The sequence below is a fragment of the Cottoperca gobio genome, chromosome 12 (assembly GCF_900634415.1).
Source record: "Cottoperca gobio chromosome 12, fCotGob3.1, whole genome shotgun sequence".
NCBI classification, from domain to species: Eukaryota; Metazoa; Chordata; class Actinopteri; order Perciformes; family Bovichtidae; genus Cottoperca; species Cottoperca gobio.
The window spans coordinates 11,753,652-11,771,329 of NC_041366.1; the positions used below are offsets into that span (position 1 = coordinate 11,753,652).

The 17,678-nt window shown below is 39.7% G+C and overlaps 2 protein-coding genes across 3 annotated transcripts; one reads left to right on the forward strand and one right to left on the reverse strand.

Moving 5' to 3' along the window:
- Positions 1 to 578: 578 nt before the first annotated feature.
- On the reverse strand, positions 579 to 11,832 carry morn5 (MORN repeat containing 5). Of its 2 annotated transcripts, XM_029445415.1 has the most exons (6): positions 11,780 to 11,832; positions 11,476 to 11,552; positions 11,195 to 11,342; positions 8,984 to 9,095; positions 8,348 to 8,479; positions 579 to 759 (listed from the first exon to the last, which is right to left on the reverse strand). In XM_029445415.1, exons 1-6 carry the CDS (start codon positions 11,780 to 11,782, stop codon positions 629 to 631), a joined length of 603 nt encoding a protein of 200 aa, XP_029301275.1. In that variant the 5' UTR covers positions 11,783 to 11,832; the 3' UTR covers positions 579 to 628. The 2 variants fall into 2 exon arrangements, with proteins under 2 accessions (XP_029301275.1, XP_029301276.1); XM_029445416.1 differs by lacking the exon at positions 11,780 to 11,832 and having other exon boundaries at positions 11,476 to 11,621.
- Positions 11,833 to 11,854: 22 nt separating this feature from the next.
- Positions 11,855 to 17,058, forward strand: ndufa8 (NADH:ubiquinone oxidoreductase subunit A8). The gene is made up of 4 exons (XM_029445418.1): positions 11,855 to 12,038; positions 13,159 to 13,322; positions 15,342 to 15,507; positions 16,572 to 17,058. Exons 1-4 carry the CDS (start codon positions 11,988 to 11,990, stop codon positions 16,707 to 16,709), a joined length of 519 nt encoding a protein of 172 aa, XP_029301278.1. The 5' UTR covers positions 11,855 to 11,987; the 3' UTR covers positions 16,710 to 17,058.
- The last annotated feature ends 620 nt before the right edge of the window (positions 17,059 to 17,678 follow it).

The following is a 17,678-nucleotide window of genomic DNA, read 5'->3' on the forward strand; positions in this document are numbered from 1 at the left end:
TGTGTGTGTGTGTGTGTGTGTGTGTGTGTGTGTGTGTGTGTGTGTGTGTGTATGTGTGTGTGTGTGTGTGTGTGTGTGTGTGTGTGTGTGTGTGTGTGTGTGTGTGGTGCTTTTTGGTAAATGTGTATTTGCCATGAAGCAGAAAGGGTGCATCATGATAAATATTCCCTCTGTGCAAAGGACTGCTGCCTTTAAAGACTTAATGTCTTATTCCTTTAATTCCTTTACTATTTTATTTTCTCCTTTCAACTTGAGAAGTTGTTTAGGGTATCGTACCCCAAAATATCCTCTGCTAGAGACAGTTTATGGTGACACACACACACGCACGCACGCACGCACGCACGCACACACACACACACACACACACACACACACACACACACACACACACACACACACACAGTATGGATATTAAGATAAATGCACTGACGAAAAGTGGTTACAACTCCTACAATATGTAAGCTACAACAAGGAGGATTTATTATTATGTTTTTAAAATAAATCATAACATAAAAACATACAGAATTGCAATACATTTATCTTTTAATTCATATGTCAAAAATAATGATATTCACAAGAAATGTTTTATAGTTTTAATAGGCTTTACATACAAATACAAAGTGGAGTTTTAAACAATGGATCCGTTGATACTACTGGTCTCATCAGGAATGGTTGCAACAGAGTTTTCAGGATCAACTCCAACAATCTCATCCCAAGCTTTCCGACAAGTCCGCACAATCCAGTCATGCTCGGAGTCATCTGTAGGAAAGATTTCATTTGAAATGGAGGATTTTTGTTAATAGTATTGGAAACAAAGTCTGGAGTAAAAGTAGGCTAAATAGTTTTTTTTAAACGTTTGACCTATGATTAAATAAGAAAAAAAAAACCCGCAATTTGAAGTGTAAAGGCAAAGCGTTTAAATCAAAATTCTAAGAACCAGTAGCCTGCATAATTAAACCACAGGTCATTTTGCGTGTGAGGCTGAAACAGTGAAGTGCCATTCGAGTCTCGGGTAAATTTGTCAAATCAAGATAAGCCTGACAATTAGGAGAAAATAACTTCTCAGAGCCACTTCAGACACCAATAAATAATAACCCCCAAAAATGGACGCCAATTTTTTTTAAACCGAAACGACTGCCAGAGGAGTTGATAATAAACCAGTTTTTCATTGTTAAAACTGAAATGAGAAGCTAATTGCGGGGGAAGTGAGCTTTCTCTGGAGCGCTCGCAGCTGCACGCACTTGAGCAGCGCGCGGGCCTCACCCCCAGGTTCCACTGCGCGCGGGGCTCCATTGTACAGTGGGAGCAGGTCTGCAGCTCTCGGACTGATTGTGTGTAATTGCCAGGCGTCAACACTAACAGCTACTTCAAGTATAAAACACAAGCCTCGTCTCTTTCTCTGTGTCACTCTCTCCTTTCTACCTGTTCTGATCGGGAGGTCAATTGAACGTATCGGACACGCGGACAGCTGCCACGCAAACAGTCTTTGTGACACATTTGTGAGCAGAGAAGGTAATTATTGAAGCCTATACGTCGTTACGTTTAGACTGACCTCAATTAGCCACAAACCACAACCTGCCTTAATGATAATTAGATTGGGACATTTTTATATTTGATGTAATTCTGCCCTCTTGAGACTGTATAGCAGCAGTTATCTCAGGATTTAAGTCATATGTAATTGGTACCTTTGGTTATTTGAGGGCACAGGTGGCTGGTAATTTCCTGCAATCTGAGGAAAGCAGGACATTTCTTTCTGATTTTCCATTCTTTGTAAATCAATACATTTAATTTATAGACCTACTAATGACTATCATTTCTGTGAATTGAGATATTGCAGTTAGACTAATAAAAACAGAAATAAATCCGTCTATGAAGTAAGTACAACTTTTGTACCTTTTAGTCTTTAGTTCAATGCAGCACACTAAACATACTTGTTTATTGAACAGTTTTTTGGTTGGTATCCATCTCGACTGTAGGGACCTGCATGGACGACCTTTTTGCGATGTACACAGGAGAGAGAGTGGAAGCAATAATGGCACCTTGTTAAAGTCTGTTTATCTTAATCCTTAAAATACACTCAGAGGGAAAAGTGTTTCCTTCCAGTCTAATGGCTGCGAATTAACACACACACACACACACACACACACACACACACACACACACACACACACACACACACACACACACACACACACACACACACACACACACACACACAAAGACAGATATTGGCTTAATGAGCAAAACAATCTACTGTCTTGTACCTACAGTGATTTGCATAAAACATGATTGCATTCTGCTGGATTAAATATTCACAGAAACGGGAGAGGTAGGACACTCTGGGATGTCGAACTCTGAACCTGGTCCACCGACAGTGTCATAGGGTCATACGTGCTAATGTCAGCACATTTTGTGGTTTCCAAGTGGAGGCACCACAGTGAAATCAAACGTACCTAAATGTGAAAGCTCAAATAAACATTCAAATGCTCACATACAAGTCATCTGTCTCCAATTCACTGCAAGTGGAGTGGCCCTTGCTTTTAGGTCGTGATGACATCACAGAAAACTTCAGCGGTTTTCCGGTTTCTAGCTTTGAAGGAGAGATACTTATCTTCAAAATTATTAATCCATCTGTCATAGCTCGCAGGATTAACATGTGAATCCTGTTTGATGGTGAGTTTTAGGAACGTGAGGATATGTTCCCCCCCAAGGGCCCCGGCTGATTTTATCTGTCTGTGAAACACCTCGCTGGACGGGGACAAAGGGAGGTGCCGCGGTTTGGTCACCAGAGGTGTTTTCCTTGGCAGTGGAATGTTTTCAGTGTCGAACTCTTTCTGTGCGGAGTCTCAAAGGGAAGCGGTTATTCCAGAAACAGGAAAGTGCTACAAACAATATGGCAACACATGGCCCCTGCTGGAGCTGCTGCCGCCTCCTGCACCGCTGCTGACTGTTGCTGCCTGTTGCCAAGAGAGAACGTACACAACTGACCCTGTGTGTTTGTTTGTAATAACAGAACACACTCAATCAGTCAGCGACGGAGATTTGATCGTGCAGATGTGACCTATGTATCTTTCCCTCATTCCTTTTTAATTACAATTTAATCAGAGCAATTCAAATGTTTTCTGTTCTACCTTGTAACAATCTTCATCAGCAATGACAAATTAAGTACAATTATGTGTCTTTGGAAGTTTGGAGGGGGTAAAAATAGCCTTATAGAGTTGTTTGTTGATTATGTGATTTGTGTTTCAGGTTTGACAATAATCGTTTCACTATGCTGTAGCCTGTTGGCTTTATTTAAGCTGGGCTGGTTACATTTGACACAGTGAGGTGGTAGTAAGTAGAAGCACATGTTTGTTGTACCGAATGATCTTGCGTCATAATAAAAATGCAAAAAAAACAAAAAACAATCACTTCATTAGTTGCTTCACAAGCAGTGTGCAGTGCACTGACATGTTGTCTTATTCTTCTTTTCAGATTCACTGGTTTACCCACCCTAGAGAGAGAGATGAGTTAAAGAGATGAAAAACTGCAGTGTAATACCGAATTACTTATTGTTGTGGTAATAAAGTAAAGGTTGGTCGCTCATGAAGAAAGTTGGGGAGAACATCAGCCAGAAACAAATTGTGTGATCCTTGAATGTTCATCTTTCACCACTTACAATCACTCATCACTGACACACACACATATACTGCTGTCACACACACTCAGAGATTCCTTTCTTTCCATCTTCTGTGTATTGCAGGAGGTGACTTTGTATCCACAGGACCTGTCTTGACTCCTTGTCTGACTACTTTCTTATTGGTTTGGATGATGATATGACTCACTGCTTCTTAAAGAAACTTGGAATTGTAGATGTGAAAATAAAGCAGGGTTAGGTGTTAGGGGGTTAGGGTTATTTCTGTTAAAACAAATTTAACAGACTCTTTAGCAAGAAATTGTTTTTCAAGACAGTTTTCTAACAAACAAGAAGATAGGAAGCAACGTCCAATGTCAGCCCAGTAAAAGGGGGCACTCCTGTCGTCATCTATCGGATAAAAATACTTTTTGGTCAATGCCCAGTGACAAGTCTTCTAATCCACGTGAATGCTTCCTGGTCTTTGACCAAATCCAGTGAGTAAAGTGACATTTGTGATTTGTTTTTTGTGTGTGGACCATTGAGAGTCAGTCTTAGTCTAATAATATACATTGGTTTCTAAAGTGCTGAGAAGGCCATAAAGAGTGGAAGCCATCCAGTAATTGTTAGTATTCTTTGTATTAAATTCATCTGGCAAACACTTTTATCCAAACTGACTTGAATTTGAGGAGCACTTTGGGTTTCAGTGTCTTGCTCGAGAATACTTTGACATGTGGAAAAAACCCACCAATACTATCATTTATAGGCCTTTGGAAGCATTTAAATAAAGTAATGTTAAACCACATCAGTATGGTATGATGGGATTCAGGGTCGTATCTTACATTTGAACCCTCTGGACACATCTGTAACGGGAGGTTCCCGCTTAATAATCCCAATTAAAAACACTTGCTGTGTTCAAAATCGGTGAAATATGGTCTCAATAAAATATTTAATGCAAGTCCCCTTCAAAACTAATCCAAGACACTGTTGGGAATGTGCAAAATTAAAATACCTTTGTATGTATTTAAAATGACCAACGCGTTATGACTGACTGTCTTCATCAGGGTCGAGTATGTATTATGTAGTGCGTTCCAACAGTATGTTGATTTTGTGTATATAAGGAAAAGTTTGGATGTATGAGACGGGAGTTTACTTTACATACTCAACTAACTAAAATAATTACAAATGATGGCGAGTTACGTTAAGTTACAGTTAGGAGGAAACGAGTGGGCGCTCACATCATGTACTGTAGAAAACATATATATAAAATATTTGATCATTTTAATTTGCCCTAAAATAATAGTGGAACATATTCGATTAAGTGTAAGAGGTGCTGTTGATTTACATTTTTATTCAACGGTAGCTCGGACCGGTAGCGGCGATACGGTCATGTGATGCAGAGAAGACTTATTACGTTGAGTTTACTTCAGTATGAAGAGTCTGCTGGTAGTGGCATACTTAATCATTCATTTTCTATGCATTACATACAGATTGAGTATGTAGTGTGCAGTATGTTAGTATGCGGATTGAACACCCTCTATTTCCTCCATCATCCTCTATTTCTACACGGTGTACCAGTATTCTCCACACATCCCTCCTTACGTACATGCAGTCTGCACGGCAGCTCCTTGATGACAAGAAATTGCTCCAAAAATAATCTATAACCTCTTGGGGAATATTAGCAACAGATCCTATTGTTTTGCTCTCTGGCACTTTGCCAAGAAGGACTGTTTGTCAAACTTAGCAACAGTAACTAAGGAGGGCAGGTCTTTACAATAGGTCAGTTTTGGCCAGTGAGTAAAGTCCTGATATTTCCTTGCAATAACGTTCACTGTCAGAATCATCCGCAATTTAGACCAGTGCTATACGCATCTTTTGCAACTTTAGATATGACCTTTGTCTTTACGGGCTCAGTTCTTTCTTGTCCTACATCCACTAGCTTTACAACTACATGGGGAGCTCCTTCCTCATTCCTTACTGCAGCAAACGTCCCCTCTGAGAGGGTGGGTCTTCCCTGCGTCCCATCATCCTCGCGGTCCTCATCCTGGGCGGAAGCTACGAGGCAATAAATTCTGTCTTCACACGCACTGTGACAAATGTGCCTTCACCTCCTAGGGTTAAAAAATAAATCCATACAGGACTGAGTGTTCTTCTTAACAATTGTATACCAAAACAGAGGAAGAGTGTATTGTATGTGATATATAGCACAAGCCACACATCCCTCAACACGCACATAAACATCTCATCACACCTCACATCAATTTAAGGTCCCATATTGTCCTTACGCAGGTGTAAGTGCTATATAAATACTGTGAAAGTATCAAAACACTCAATCCATGGAGAAATGCACACAGCAGGTGCCTTTAAACAAGCCGTCAGGACTTTTGTATGGTTGTGATGTCTAAACTATAAAATATGTAGTTAGAAAGTGCTGCTACAGTGCCGTTACAATCAATCCCGGAGGACAGATACAGAAAACCAGAAAACATTGACCAATTAGAGCAGACTGAGCTTTTTTTTAGGACTGGGCTTAAAGAGAGGCGCTAAAAAGGAGCGTTTTAGATGGAGGGTTGACGAACAGCATGCGAAAAAACATGTGTTTTTTTTACATTAAAACATGTTCTAGTAAAAACCCAAAATACAAGTATTAACATAATATGTCTCCTTTACATCGTTCATGTTTGACTCTATATTTATTTAAATCAATCAGTCAGACTATTGTTGGAAAGTGTTTAGTTCCTCTTCCTTTTTCATCCCAACTTCCAAAAAGAAATCTTTAATCTTGTTCTCTTTCTCTCTCCGTCACTCCACTGATCAATACCAGAGCTGTAGTGATGACGAACAACACGCTTCAAGGAAAGAATTGCAAAACATATTTTGGTCTTCCTACACACGCTGATGACATCTGGCGAGGATGTGAATCTAATCCTCTGTTTCCTTCTGTCTCTCCACATATGTAAATCAGATATGTGTGCTTGTGGAACTAATCTGTATTATGTTGCAAGTAGCTCATCTGAATACAAATATTCTTCCCAAAAATAAATGTCTACCTTAGGGAGCTTGTGAGTCAGACCTTAACTTCTGCCAAGGATCATATATGATACACATTTTTGTATTTGTTAGGTTAAAAACAGTCAGAATCATCAGATGAGGATCCAGACATTAGTGCTGCACTGCGTTTCTGTAATTCAAAGCAAAGTTACAAGAGTCCTACCACATAGTACAACAACCCCTATGCATGAACCTGTGATTATAGCTGTGTTTAGGTTTATATGTCGAATGAAAGTAATGTCGGTAATGTTAAGCTCCTTTGATGAACAGCAGTAAAACTTGACCCAACCTTAGTGAGCCAAAAGCTACGTATTTATAAAACTGCATTTACAACCTGCTGCCTAATTCACAACATTGTCTAGTGATGTAAACCCATAGGAGACATGACGAGCAGAGGATCTCAGAATTCCTATCTGGACACCTGACAGACCGCATTCACTTCAAATCAAGAGTTCCAGAACTGGGCACTCGCTCAGTGGAAAAATGTGTCTTGAATTTTCCACTTTTGACAAATAACAAAAGCAAAAAAAAGTTTTGAAATGACTTATAGAAGCATGCTTATCAGATGACTTGTAGCAATAATCTTCCATCAAAGAATCCAGGGATAATCCATTTAACATCATTCCATAGGTGCATTGCTATCAAATCCTTCCCATATGGCCACACTGTGTGCTTTCAGAGATGCAGTTATTTAAAAAAGTAAAATGGGCAAAGACAAAGAGTCCTCCCCCAGACAAATACAATACATGAACTTTGGTATGTTTCAGTAAGGGCTTTTCTGTGGCCTGTTTTTAGACAAGAAGAGTTGTTGAAAAGTAGACATAATTTTGCACGGAGCTACTATCTTGCAATCTTGCGCAGAGCTACTATTTTACAGCCAACAGTGGCTCCCTCAGTACTATTTTGGTTGACTGTCTGGCTTTTAACTCGTGAATATTGGAAGTATAGGCCCGAGTGGGCATTTATTTCCAACTATTTGAAACAATAATTGGCACATTTACATGAGGAGTCTACGCTAAGGAACTGTCACACTTTGTTCAGGTATCTGATGACGATGTGCAAATAAACAAACAAACAAAAACAAAACAACATCTTTACATTGTCGACTCTAGCCTCGGACCTAGAGACCGCTGGAAGAGCATTAAAACAAATCATTAGCATCACCATAGGTTCATACTACAGCACAGACTAAAGCAGGCTCTTAGGTTAAACCAATAGCAATGATGCTGCATTATTAAGTTACTATCTATCACTGCCAAGGCGCTTCATTGGACATAAAACTGTGTATACTTAATTTGAAAAGGAAATGTGTGTTTGCTCTTGACTTTCATCTTTCTCATTTATGTTCATTGGCACAACAGGCTAAGATGATATTACTCAGATGGAGCCAATTTGGCCTCAAATTAGTGGGAGAAAAATGTGGGAAGTAAGAAGTAAGACAATGAGGTCTGATTTTGATCATGATAGAGATGTTGTGAAAATGTCACTTTCATATCTGGATTGTGGTTCTTTCCCCTCCCCCCCCCTCACAGTAAGTACATAGTTCACAAAATATATTTCCACATTGGAAGGTATCCATTATTTAGTAGCAAAAGATTGTTATTATGAATCAAAGTAAAGGGTTAGCTATAAACCAGCTGGTGTCACAGGGCTATGAAAATAACAGGATGTTCTCTGTCTCACCTGCATTCCTGAGGAATCTGCCAGTGTGGGAAGTGACGACTCTGGTATTGGGGTCATAGAAACCATCTCCACAATCGTAGCATCCATCGGGAATGATGTGTGGGGGATGAAGATCAGTTAGCTGAGATTCTCCTGTATGAACAAGACAGTTACTTTTTTATTATTGTTTACTACTAACACAAGTCCTTATTATTATGATCTCAGCCCTTTCTGATGGCGTTCACCTAATGTCCCCTAAGTTAATCAGAGTCATGTGCATTGCTCATACATGTAAAGTGATGTCAGGCCAATGATGGACATAGACCATGACTCATTAAGCAGTTATACTAAATGATCTAGTTAGCTTCTTAAATCTTGAACATGGACTGAAGTAAAAACAGCTGTCCATGTTTAACTCAAAAAGATATCAAGCCAGCTCAGGTGTCCTGCTTTGTGAGCCATACTATACATAACCGCAAATTATTATTATTTTTATCTGTAGAAGCGTATGCTTATCTAGTTAATGGCTTTGGGTGTTACTCTTCTAACTCACACATGCTCCCGGTCTCAATGTATTAACAGTGTTTTAATTCAAGACAAATTATCTAAATAAATATTCGGATAAGCGAATACATGAGCACATAAATGGATTCCAACCTGCAGGTCTGAGTCCATTACACCTCTCACTGTAGAAGCGCCTGTCGTAACCATCGCAGTAGTCCCAGTCCTTCTCCTGGTACTGCAGACCATCAGCAAAAGTAAAGGACCCCTTGTGAGGAAGCACAGTGGTGAAATCATCCCCATTATTCAGTCATGTTTTGTTTTTTTAATGGGTATTAAAAAAAACCATAAAAAAACCCTACATTTTCCACTTACTTCTGTGTGTGGTGTCTGGTCATGGAGAGTGTTTACATTTTATGTGCCCAAATGTTGTGATATTCACATCTTCCAGCACCCCCATACTATGAAGTTTTGTTTGTGATTCTCAAAGCAGTGAAAAAAAACCTCAACAGCAAAAACATTGCTGAGATGCAAGATAATCCACAGACCTCACTGTTTTTCCCTGGGGTTGTTTCTTTGACAGAAAGTAGTTCTAGTGAAAACTTTTGAAGGCAAGGTCTGGGGGTAATTTTACATCCCCCATTGTTTCTGAAGAAATACATTGCTGTTGAGGTTTTCAAATGTCACTTTTCAGTGCTTTAAGCACCACAATATAATTAAAATGTTCTTCCATTGTCTTTAGGTTAAGGCGGAAATCTTAGAGATGGATATCTCTAAACCTCAGAAGATAAAACCAAAACTGTGTTGTATTGGGAAAGTGGAAAAATATGTCCTTTGGGTAAACGGACATACATTTTGTACATGTGTCTGCATGTTTTTCTGAGAAATTCTTCAACAATTATATGGAATAAAACATAACCATGTCAACACTTTTCATTTCCAATCATGAAAATGGCATTAATTTTTGATTTGCTGAGGTTCAGGAGGTAGTCGTTCACCAATTGAAAAGTCGGTGGTTCGATCTCTCGCCCCTGCAGTCTACATGTTGAAGTGTCCTTGGGGCAATATACTGAACCCCAAATTAATCCCAATGGAACGGCCATCCGTGTGTGAATGTGCATGTGAATGTTTACCGACCCGATGAGCAGGTGGCATCTCTGCCACCAGTGTGTGAATGGGTGAATGCTGACTCGTGTTGCAAAGTGCTTTGAGTGGTTGCTAGGACTAGAAAAACGCTACTTAAATGCAGTCCATTTATAACATGTACACTTTTTAAATGCTTAGTTTGTGGAGGATCAAATACGAATTCACAAAGAAGAGAAGAGAAGTGTGAATGAAAACTGGTGATAACACTTGCTGGATTTAACGCTTTCTTCTCTATAAACCTTTTTCACAGCAAATATTTAGGATGGTCATTGCAGGAGAAGCACAGTTTTAAGATATAACATTAACGATGCTTCAGCTTCACTAAAGTGTAAAATTCAGTCAGAGTCAGCATGCACAGTAACGAGGTCCTGGAACACCTGTGGAATACAACCTTGATTATTGTTACTAATTTCACCTGTGGTTTTCCTGTTATGCCGTGTCAAAAATGCCTGCAGTAAAAGTTCTTGCATCAGACATAACTAGAGGTTACTGTTAATCGTATGTCAGTTGTTGTTGTCCCTTTTTTTTTCAGAGCACTTTTTGATAAAGTTTAGATATAGCAGTTGCAGTGACATTTACATCTCAACCACAAGCTTTCTAATAAAACATTTATACTTTAATTTAACCGTTTTTTAGACATTAACATACACAGTGGTCCTCAGCCTCATCTTATGATTACGACCCTATGAAAGGCTTGTTTAATCTGGTTAACAAAATAAGAAAAAACATAAATGTGAGATCCTCAACCTCCAGGCTGTTTGAAGGGAGAGGTGCACGTTTCAGAGTGAGCTATAAGAGACCAGTGTTGGAATTTCTGCGGTTATTGGATAGTGTAGGTCTGTTTTAAATGGAAGTCGTTTTTTTGTGCTGGCATGGACGCAGGTGCAGGGTAGTCTGGGCCACAGTTAGTCATGGTTCAGAGCTGCTATCATTTCAAATGAACCGCAACTGAAATGATGATAATAATTGGAGTGATCGCTGTTGTGGCAAAAGCTCATGGAAGATTGCATCAGAGTGGTATAGACTGTAGATTCAGGTAGGTAAAAAAAAGAAGAAGAGAGAAACCTAATAACTACGACAATAATGGTGAGTGATTGCTAAAAGGGACCAGATGTAATATCAACTATAACCAATGTGAAACACACAGTCATGCATGTGGAAGCATAGCTATATTCTGACATGCGTGCAGGGACACACACACTACTATACTCTACTCCTCACCTGTTTAGCTATGCCATTTTCCCAGGTGGCCTCATATTTACTTCCATTTGGAAAGTGTAGCACTCCTTTGCCATTGAACATCCCATCTTTCATCTCTCCCTCATACTTGGTCTCTGTGGGAAAGGTGTACTCTCCTTTTCCATCCATCCTGAGGTAGAGAAGAGATGGTTACAGAGTGCTTTGACAGCGTCTGCTCTACAGGTAGCATAGCTAACATGAATCAACGTTGTATTTTCATTCATTTTGGTGGGTATATCCTTTAGTCTTCAGCGTTACGTTACCTGCCATTTTTTGTATCCCCTTTGTAACTGCTTTCGATGAGCTCCATTAAGAGATTAAGTTGCGTAAACCTTTTGTTCTAAAAAAATAAAATAAAAACAGCACACAAACCATTAAGTTATCACCAACTGGGAAAGACTGAACAACAGCCAAGTGTACTGTTACCATAGCAACGCGGTCACGGAGCGCTAAAACGAGGCTTCAGATGAAACTGTTCAGCATTAAGAGCATCAGATAGTTTTTCACAGTATTATCATTTTAACCATTTCCACTTGAAACATGATACAATGATTAACAAGTTCATACCATTTAAATTCTTCTTTTTGTTTTTGTTTTTACAGCACCTGTATTGGTCGAGCTCTCGGTGTCGTCATCAGAGCGCGCCTCACAACTGCTAGCTCAGTAAACTGACCTTCTCCGCGGCCTCGTCGCTCGTCCTGGAGCCAGACGAGGAGGACCTTGAATGTTTTTCATTTGATTTTCTGTGTTTGTTATATTGAACAGAAACACAGCTATGCTCAAAACACAAGACGTCCCCTCCCTGCAGGAGCTGAAGGTGGACGAGGTGAGCAGCTGTTTATTCTTTATCTTGAATGGAAATCATAGCAAGACAGAACATGCTAGCTAACTAGCTTGCTAACGCTAGTTGCTGTATGGTTCAAAATATGCTCAGTAGCTTATAACTTTTGCCACTGGCGTTCACAGCCTTTACAATGCTGACTGTTATTTCGATGACCAAGATTGACGATGAATCCACGAGCAAATATTTCTGAATGCAACTAACGCTGGTGAATGTTCCGGTATCTTTATGATATCCACCTTGGCAACATTAAATTGCGTTAGAGGAACCACAATATGCAGGAACTCAACCATCGTTAACTTTGTATCACACTCTTCATAGTCCGTATTACCTCTTCGGTGACAGTAACTTAACAATGGCTGCCCCAAACAAATCTTTGGCAGTAGTGTTATTAAGCATATTGAACTTGTCCTTGGAAGTCAGGTGTTAGCTGGAGCAGTTTATGTCTTTTCAACACTAATATGGCAGCATCAAGGAGCTAATAAACAATATGCGCGCAGGTACAAGTTTATTTTAAGTAGTTTGATCAATATTTTTAGAGTTGCACTGTACTGCCCATTACATGTACAGTTCAGCAACAAGGCAATTCAAAGTCCTTTTTCATAAAACATCTAAAGCATCGAGACAAAGTGCAAAAGGAACACATCACAAAAAGACATTCTAATGCAATTTATAAACAGTAATTAAAGAGCCAAGAGAAAAGGAAATTAAACAAGCAAATAAGAATAAGACTGGATAAATTACAAGATTTAAATACGATAATTTCAGAGTTTTAAAGGGTGTCCTATTCACTATTGGGAGCTAACCTAATAACCAATATCATAAAGTGTCAGGAATACACATACATAATCCTGTATCTAAGTTTTTTAAATTAAAATGTCTTAGTATAGCGTCCCGGTAGCTCAACCGGTAGCACAGGCGTCCCATATACAAAGGCTTAGTCCTTGCCCACAGCGGCCACCGGTTCGAGTCCGACCTGTGGCGTTTGCTGTATGTCGTTCCCTCTCTCTCTCCCCTTTCACAATCTGCACTTCTCTATCATAAAGGCATGAAAAGCCCAAAAAAAATTGTTGTTTTTAATGTGTCTGTTCCTGTTTCTGTCCAGATCAATGTCTCCTCTGCAGTGCTAAAGGCTGCTGCCCACCATTATGGCTCCCAGTGTGATAAACCCAACAAGGAGTTCATGCTCTGCCGCTGGGAGGAGAAGGACCCCAGGAAGTGTCTAGAAGACGGGAGGAAAGTCAATGAGTGTGCACTCAACTTCTTCAGGTAACACACATTCAGGGGTTTAAATCTTTTTGCATCAAACACTCCTGGTTTACTTAGACACAATGTCTGACACAGTCTTTTAACAAGGTTTATACATTGCATGTGATTGCTAGAGATTCAGTACAAAAGAGTTAACTAGACATGTAGGTAGCAGGGAGTAGACTAGCAACCTAGTGATTATGCAGAAGATAAATATTTTTTGGAGATGAAGGCTACCTCAGTGGTGTCATCTGCAGAACCTGTGGTCATGTAGCTGAACTCTGGAGCCAGCTTGAGGGTGCAAGGCTTGAGAGTCTATTTGAAACCTTGGTCAAAGAGTCAAGAGTTTTTGCATTTCTTCCTCTGTGATGGACATGTGGGTAGAAAATGTGCTCTGAGGTCGCAAAGTCTGCTGTTGGACAGTTGTTCTTCCAGGCGTTACGGTTGTGGAGTTTAAACAGTTACATATTCTGTAACTTGTCCTGCTAATAAGCTTTCCATTCCTTTTGGCTTTGGGTGGAAGTGAGATTTAGATCCCACGCCAGTCTTTCCTGGTCAAGTAGAATGGTTTGTGATTTAACGCTAGGAATGTAAGGGTAGAAGAGAAAATGTTGGCGAAAAATTAAGTTCAAGTGCACCATTTGGGATGGAGGTGAGACACCAGATTTTTACAGAAAATGTAGATCGGGGTTTAAGATACCTTGTTAATTCTGGTCCAAACGTAGGACAGATGTTTATAACACATTAGTCTTCCATGAATTCCCATACACTGTATCTACTGAGCACTGTGACCTTAAGTGGTGGGAATTTGTAGCTGAACAAGACCAGCTTTTGATTTTCTGGTTGTCTACAAGACATTTAGGACATTTTGGGTGCATATAGTGTCAATAATATTCTGAAGTGTATCTAAATGGAGGGAAAGATGATAATAATTTACAGACAATATATGTCTTTGTGAATGTGAACACAAGTAAAGAAGAAAAGTAAAACAAAGGTAAAGGCCGCAATAATAAAAGCCTGCACAGTAGGGAAGGCTATGGCTGAGCCAAACTTGTATTGTATGAGGGTATTATGGTGAAGGAGATCTTGCACTTTTTATGGTGAGTTTATTGTTCAGGCAATGACAAACTGGATTTTTAAGAAAGCAAAAGTACATATTTTTGGTCAAACTTTCAGTTTCGTGGGATGTTGACAGATATAACAAAAGTTATAATCCATTGTGTACGTGCACTGTGTCATGGTACTTATCTTACAGCTGTCTGTCTTGTCTTTTTTTATTTTTTTATTTTTTTCCTCCACTTTTTGGCTTTTAAATAAGAGTCAGCTTCTCAATAACTCAATAAACGCTTGTTATCTTGAAATAAATAAATTGTGTTGTAGATAACACCTTTCTTTTTATTTCTCTGAGCTATATTTTAAACAATGACCTGTAGAAAAGAAGGCTGTTCATTTTAAAACAGGAATAAGTTAAGTACACTGTTTATTGTGTCTATATATCTGCCCTTGGGGGGCTATTGGGGAAGTAGTCTGGGGTTTTTCACTCTTAACTGCTGTGTCTGTGTTTACTGAACGTCTGTTGGTTAAATCATTGATGCCCATGCAGAATCTAAGGTGTGTGTGTGTGTTCTGGTTCTCAAAAAACACATGACCTCTTATTCTAAAGCCGAAACAAACAACCGACACTCTGACCCCAAAGATAAACTGAGAGTTACTGTGAAAGAGCAATACCTGTAATTATTATAATGAGGACAGATTTGAGAAAAGCTATAATTGCACCCTGGACCTGGTTAGATTCTTCGGTGCTTCTGGAAACTGCCAGACACTTTTTTTTTTTAGGAGCCCTTTATTCCCAGACCAGAAAGCTCTTCTTATGGAAACCTCAGAACTCTTTTCAATAAAGGCATAAACCACAATTTAATGAAAGTCCTTTAAATATTAAAATAAACATTTTAAAGGGGAAGAGTTCCAGCTCATGCACAGCAACTGATTTTTTCAATTTTTGTGTTGCATATTTAATTTGTATTCTCTCTTCCTTTTTAGGCAAATCAAGGGAAACTGTGCAGAGTCGTTCACAGAGTACTGGACCTGTCTGGATTATTCGAACTTGGCGGAACTGCGCCGTTGCCGTGATAAACAGCAAGCCTTCGACAACTGCGTCCTTGATAAGCTGGGCTGGCAGAGACCTGATCTGGGAGAGCTGTCTAAGGTGAGACTTGTGAGGGGTTGACTGCATTCACAATGCGAGCAGCGTGGTTGATGGGCTCTATTATGGCTGATTATGGGCAATGTAAGAAGCTCTGATTGCATCTGTGTAGCAGGAGTCTCATTCGGCTACAGTTTCGAACAGGAAAATCATGCATTTTATGTTGCATTGGGTTTTTTTTTTTTATGGGGCTAACATACGGGCTAGCACCAATTAGGGAGCAGCAATCAAAATAATACCAAAAACTGATCTTTACAATAGCTTTTTGACAAACCTGGGAATCTGTGAATGGCGGTAATCAACTGTCTGACGGTTTTGCACTTACCAGGCAGAGCTGTTGTTCATGGAATCAAATCGCACAACAACAGAATTCTAACTGGAGGTCACTATGAAAAATGTCCAGGTTGACTGTCCGCTCACTGGCTCAGTTTCTCTGCTTTGCTCAGCTATATAACAAATAAGAAGACTTGTGTGTTGAGATGATGGATGTAAACAACATGTGTAAGACTGTTGAAATAGAGATGCCCGTTCAGGTTGGGAGATATGTAGTCAGGAACAGAAGGAGAGAGTTAAGGACCGACAGACCAGACCCAGAAATCCTAAAAAATGTGCAAAGCAGGGAAGGTGGATTGAATTAGGTGGATAAAGAAGAGCTGAGAGGATGTAATTGATGATTTAAGGGAAGAGCTGTAAGAGGACAATGAAGGGAATAGACAAGGTTTCAGCAGAAAAAACAAAAAGGTTTTTATTGATTAGATTATCTGTTGGTTTTTAAACTCTACAACGGGAAAGGTCTGTTTGAGATCATTAGATCTCTCGCAGGTTTTACAAGACTTAAAGTTAGACCAGTCAGATATTGACACAATATATCTATGTTGTACAATTCTCACATATAATGTCTTTGTTGTGTTCCAAGTCAGTTGTTTTAATCACAATTTAAAAATAAAAATAAAATAAAAGTCAAGCCCTTTTTTTAAAAACATTTCATCCCGTTAAACTGAGCATGTCCATCAAAAAGTCCTTTGTTATTATTTCAATGTGTTTATTTGTGCATGTTTCTTTTGTAGGTGACCAAAGTGGACACCTCTCGGGCCCTCCCTGACAACCCCTACCATTCTCGACCACGTCCCGAGGCCAACCCAACCATCGATAGTAAACTGGAGCCTTCCAAATATGGCAGCAAGTTGTACTTCTGGAGCTGGTGAGGCAGCTCCAGAAAGTCAGTCACCTTCCAAATCCATGTGCTCTGTCCAAAAACGTCTAGACTACGTGCAACCATTGATGCATCAATTCTACTTGAAAAGGTTTAAATCTCTCGGGTGCAGACTCCAGCATGAATGTGTTTGGTTTTGGACAGGGCTCATGTCCTAACAGTGTTTTCATCAGCTGTACCTCCAGCATTGTCAAACAGTTTGATAAAGGAAGGAAGGATGCATGATTGTGCGAACAAAGTCCATAAATCATACGGTTTTCCTGACCACTTCTGTAAATGTAATGAGTGAGCAAATGCAACATGCTGTTATTGTTGTCAAATAATAAAAAGATAAATTATAATCCTGGATTTTAACGTCTTTATTGGTCTATTAAAGACTCAATTGCCATAAAACAGAATAAAATGATTTATACATTTTCTAACATTAAAGAGTTCAGCTATTTATACGCTTTATGTTGCCAGACACGTTCCTTTAATATCTGCAAATTGGAGGCAACACCACCTTGTTTACACATCTGTGTTTTGTCAGCGTGTGTATTGTCGGACTGATGGAGGGTGAGGTTGAAGGTCAAGGTGCAGGGTCATTACCTGCAGCCAGAGAGAGCTGCTTCTGCTTCCTCCTTTTCTCCCAGCTCACTTCCTGCCTTTGACCTGGACTGGAAGAAGACTTAAGGAGTCATTTCGGAGATTCCCAGTAAAGTGTGTTATTGCTGCCGGCACGCGTGTGTACTCGTGACATTGAATACAAGGAGATGAGAAACCAGATCAAAGACATGCGGGCCTGTGGAACATAGTGAACTGTGCCAATGCACACACACACGTGCACTCACGTACCACCGGGACATTATCCAAGTATAAGTTACCATAAAAGCTCTGATTTTGAATCAGCTGTTTGAAAGTTATCCTGGTGGTCGTGCTGTGACTTGACCCACAACAACAATCCAAAACGTCAGGCATGTTG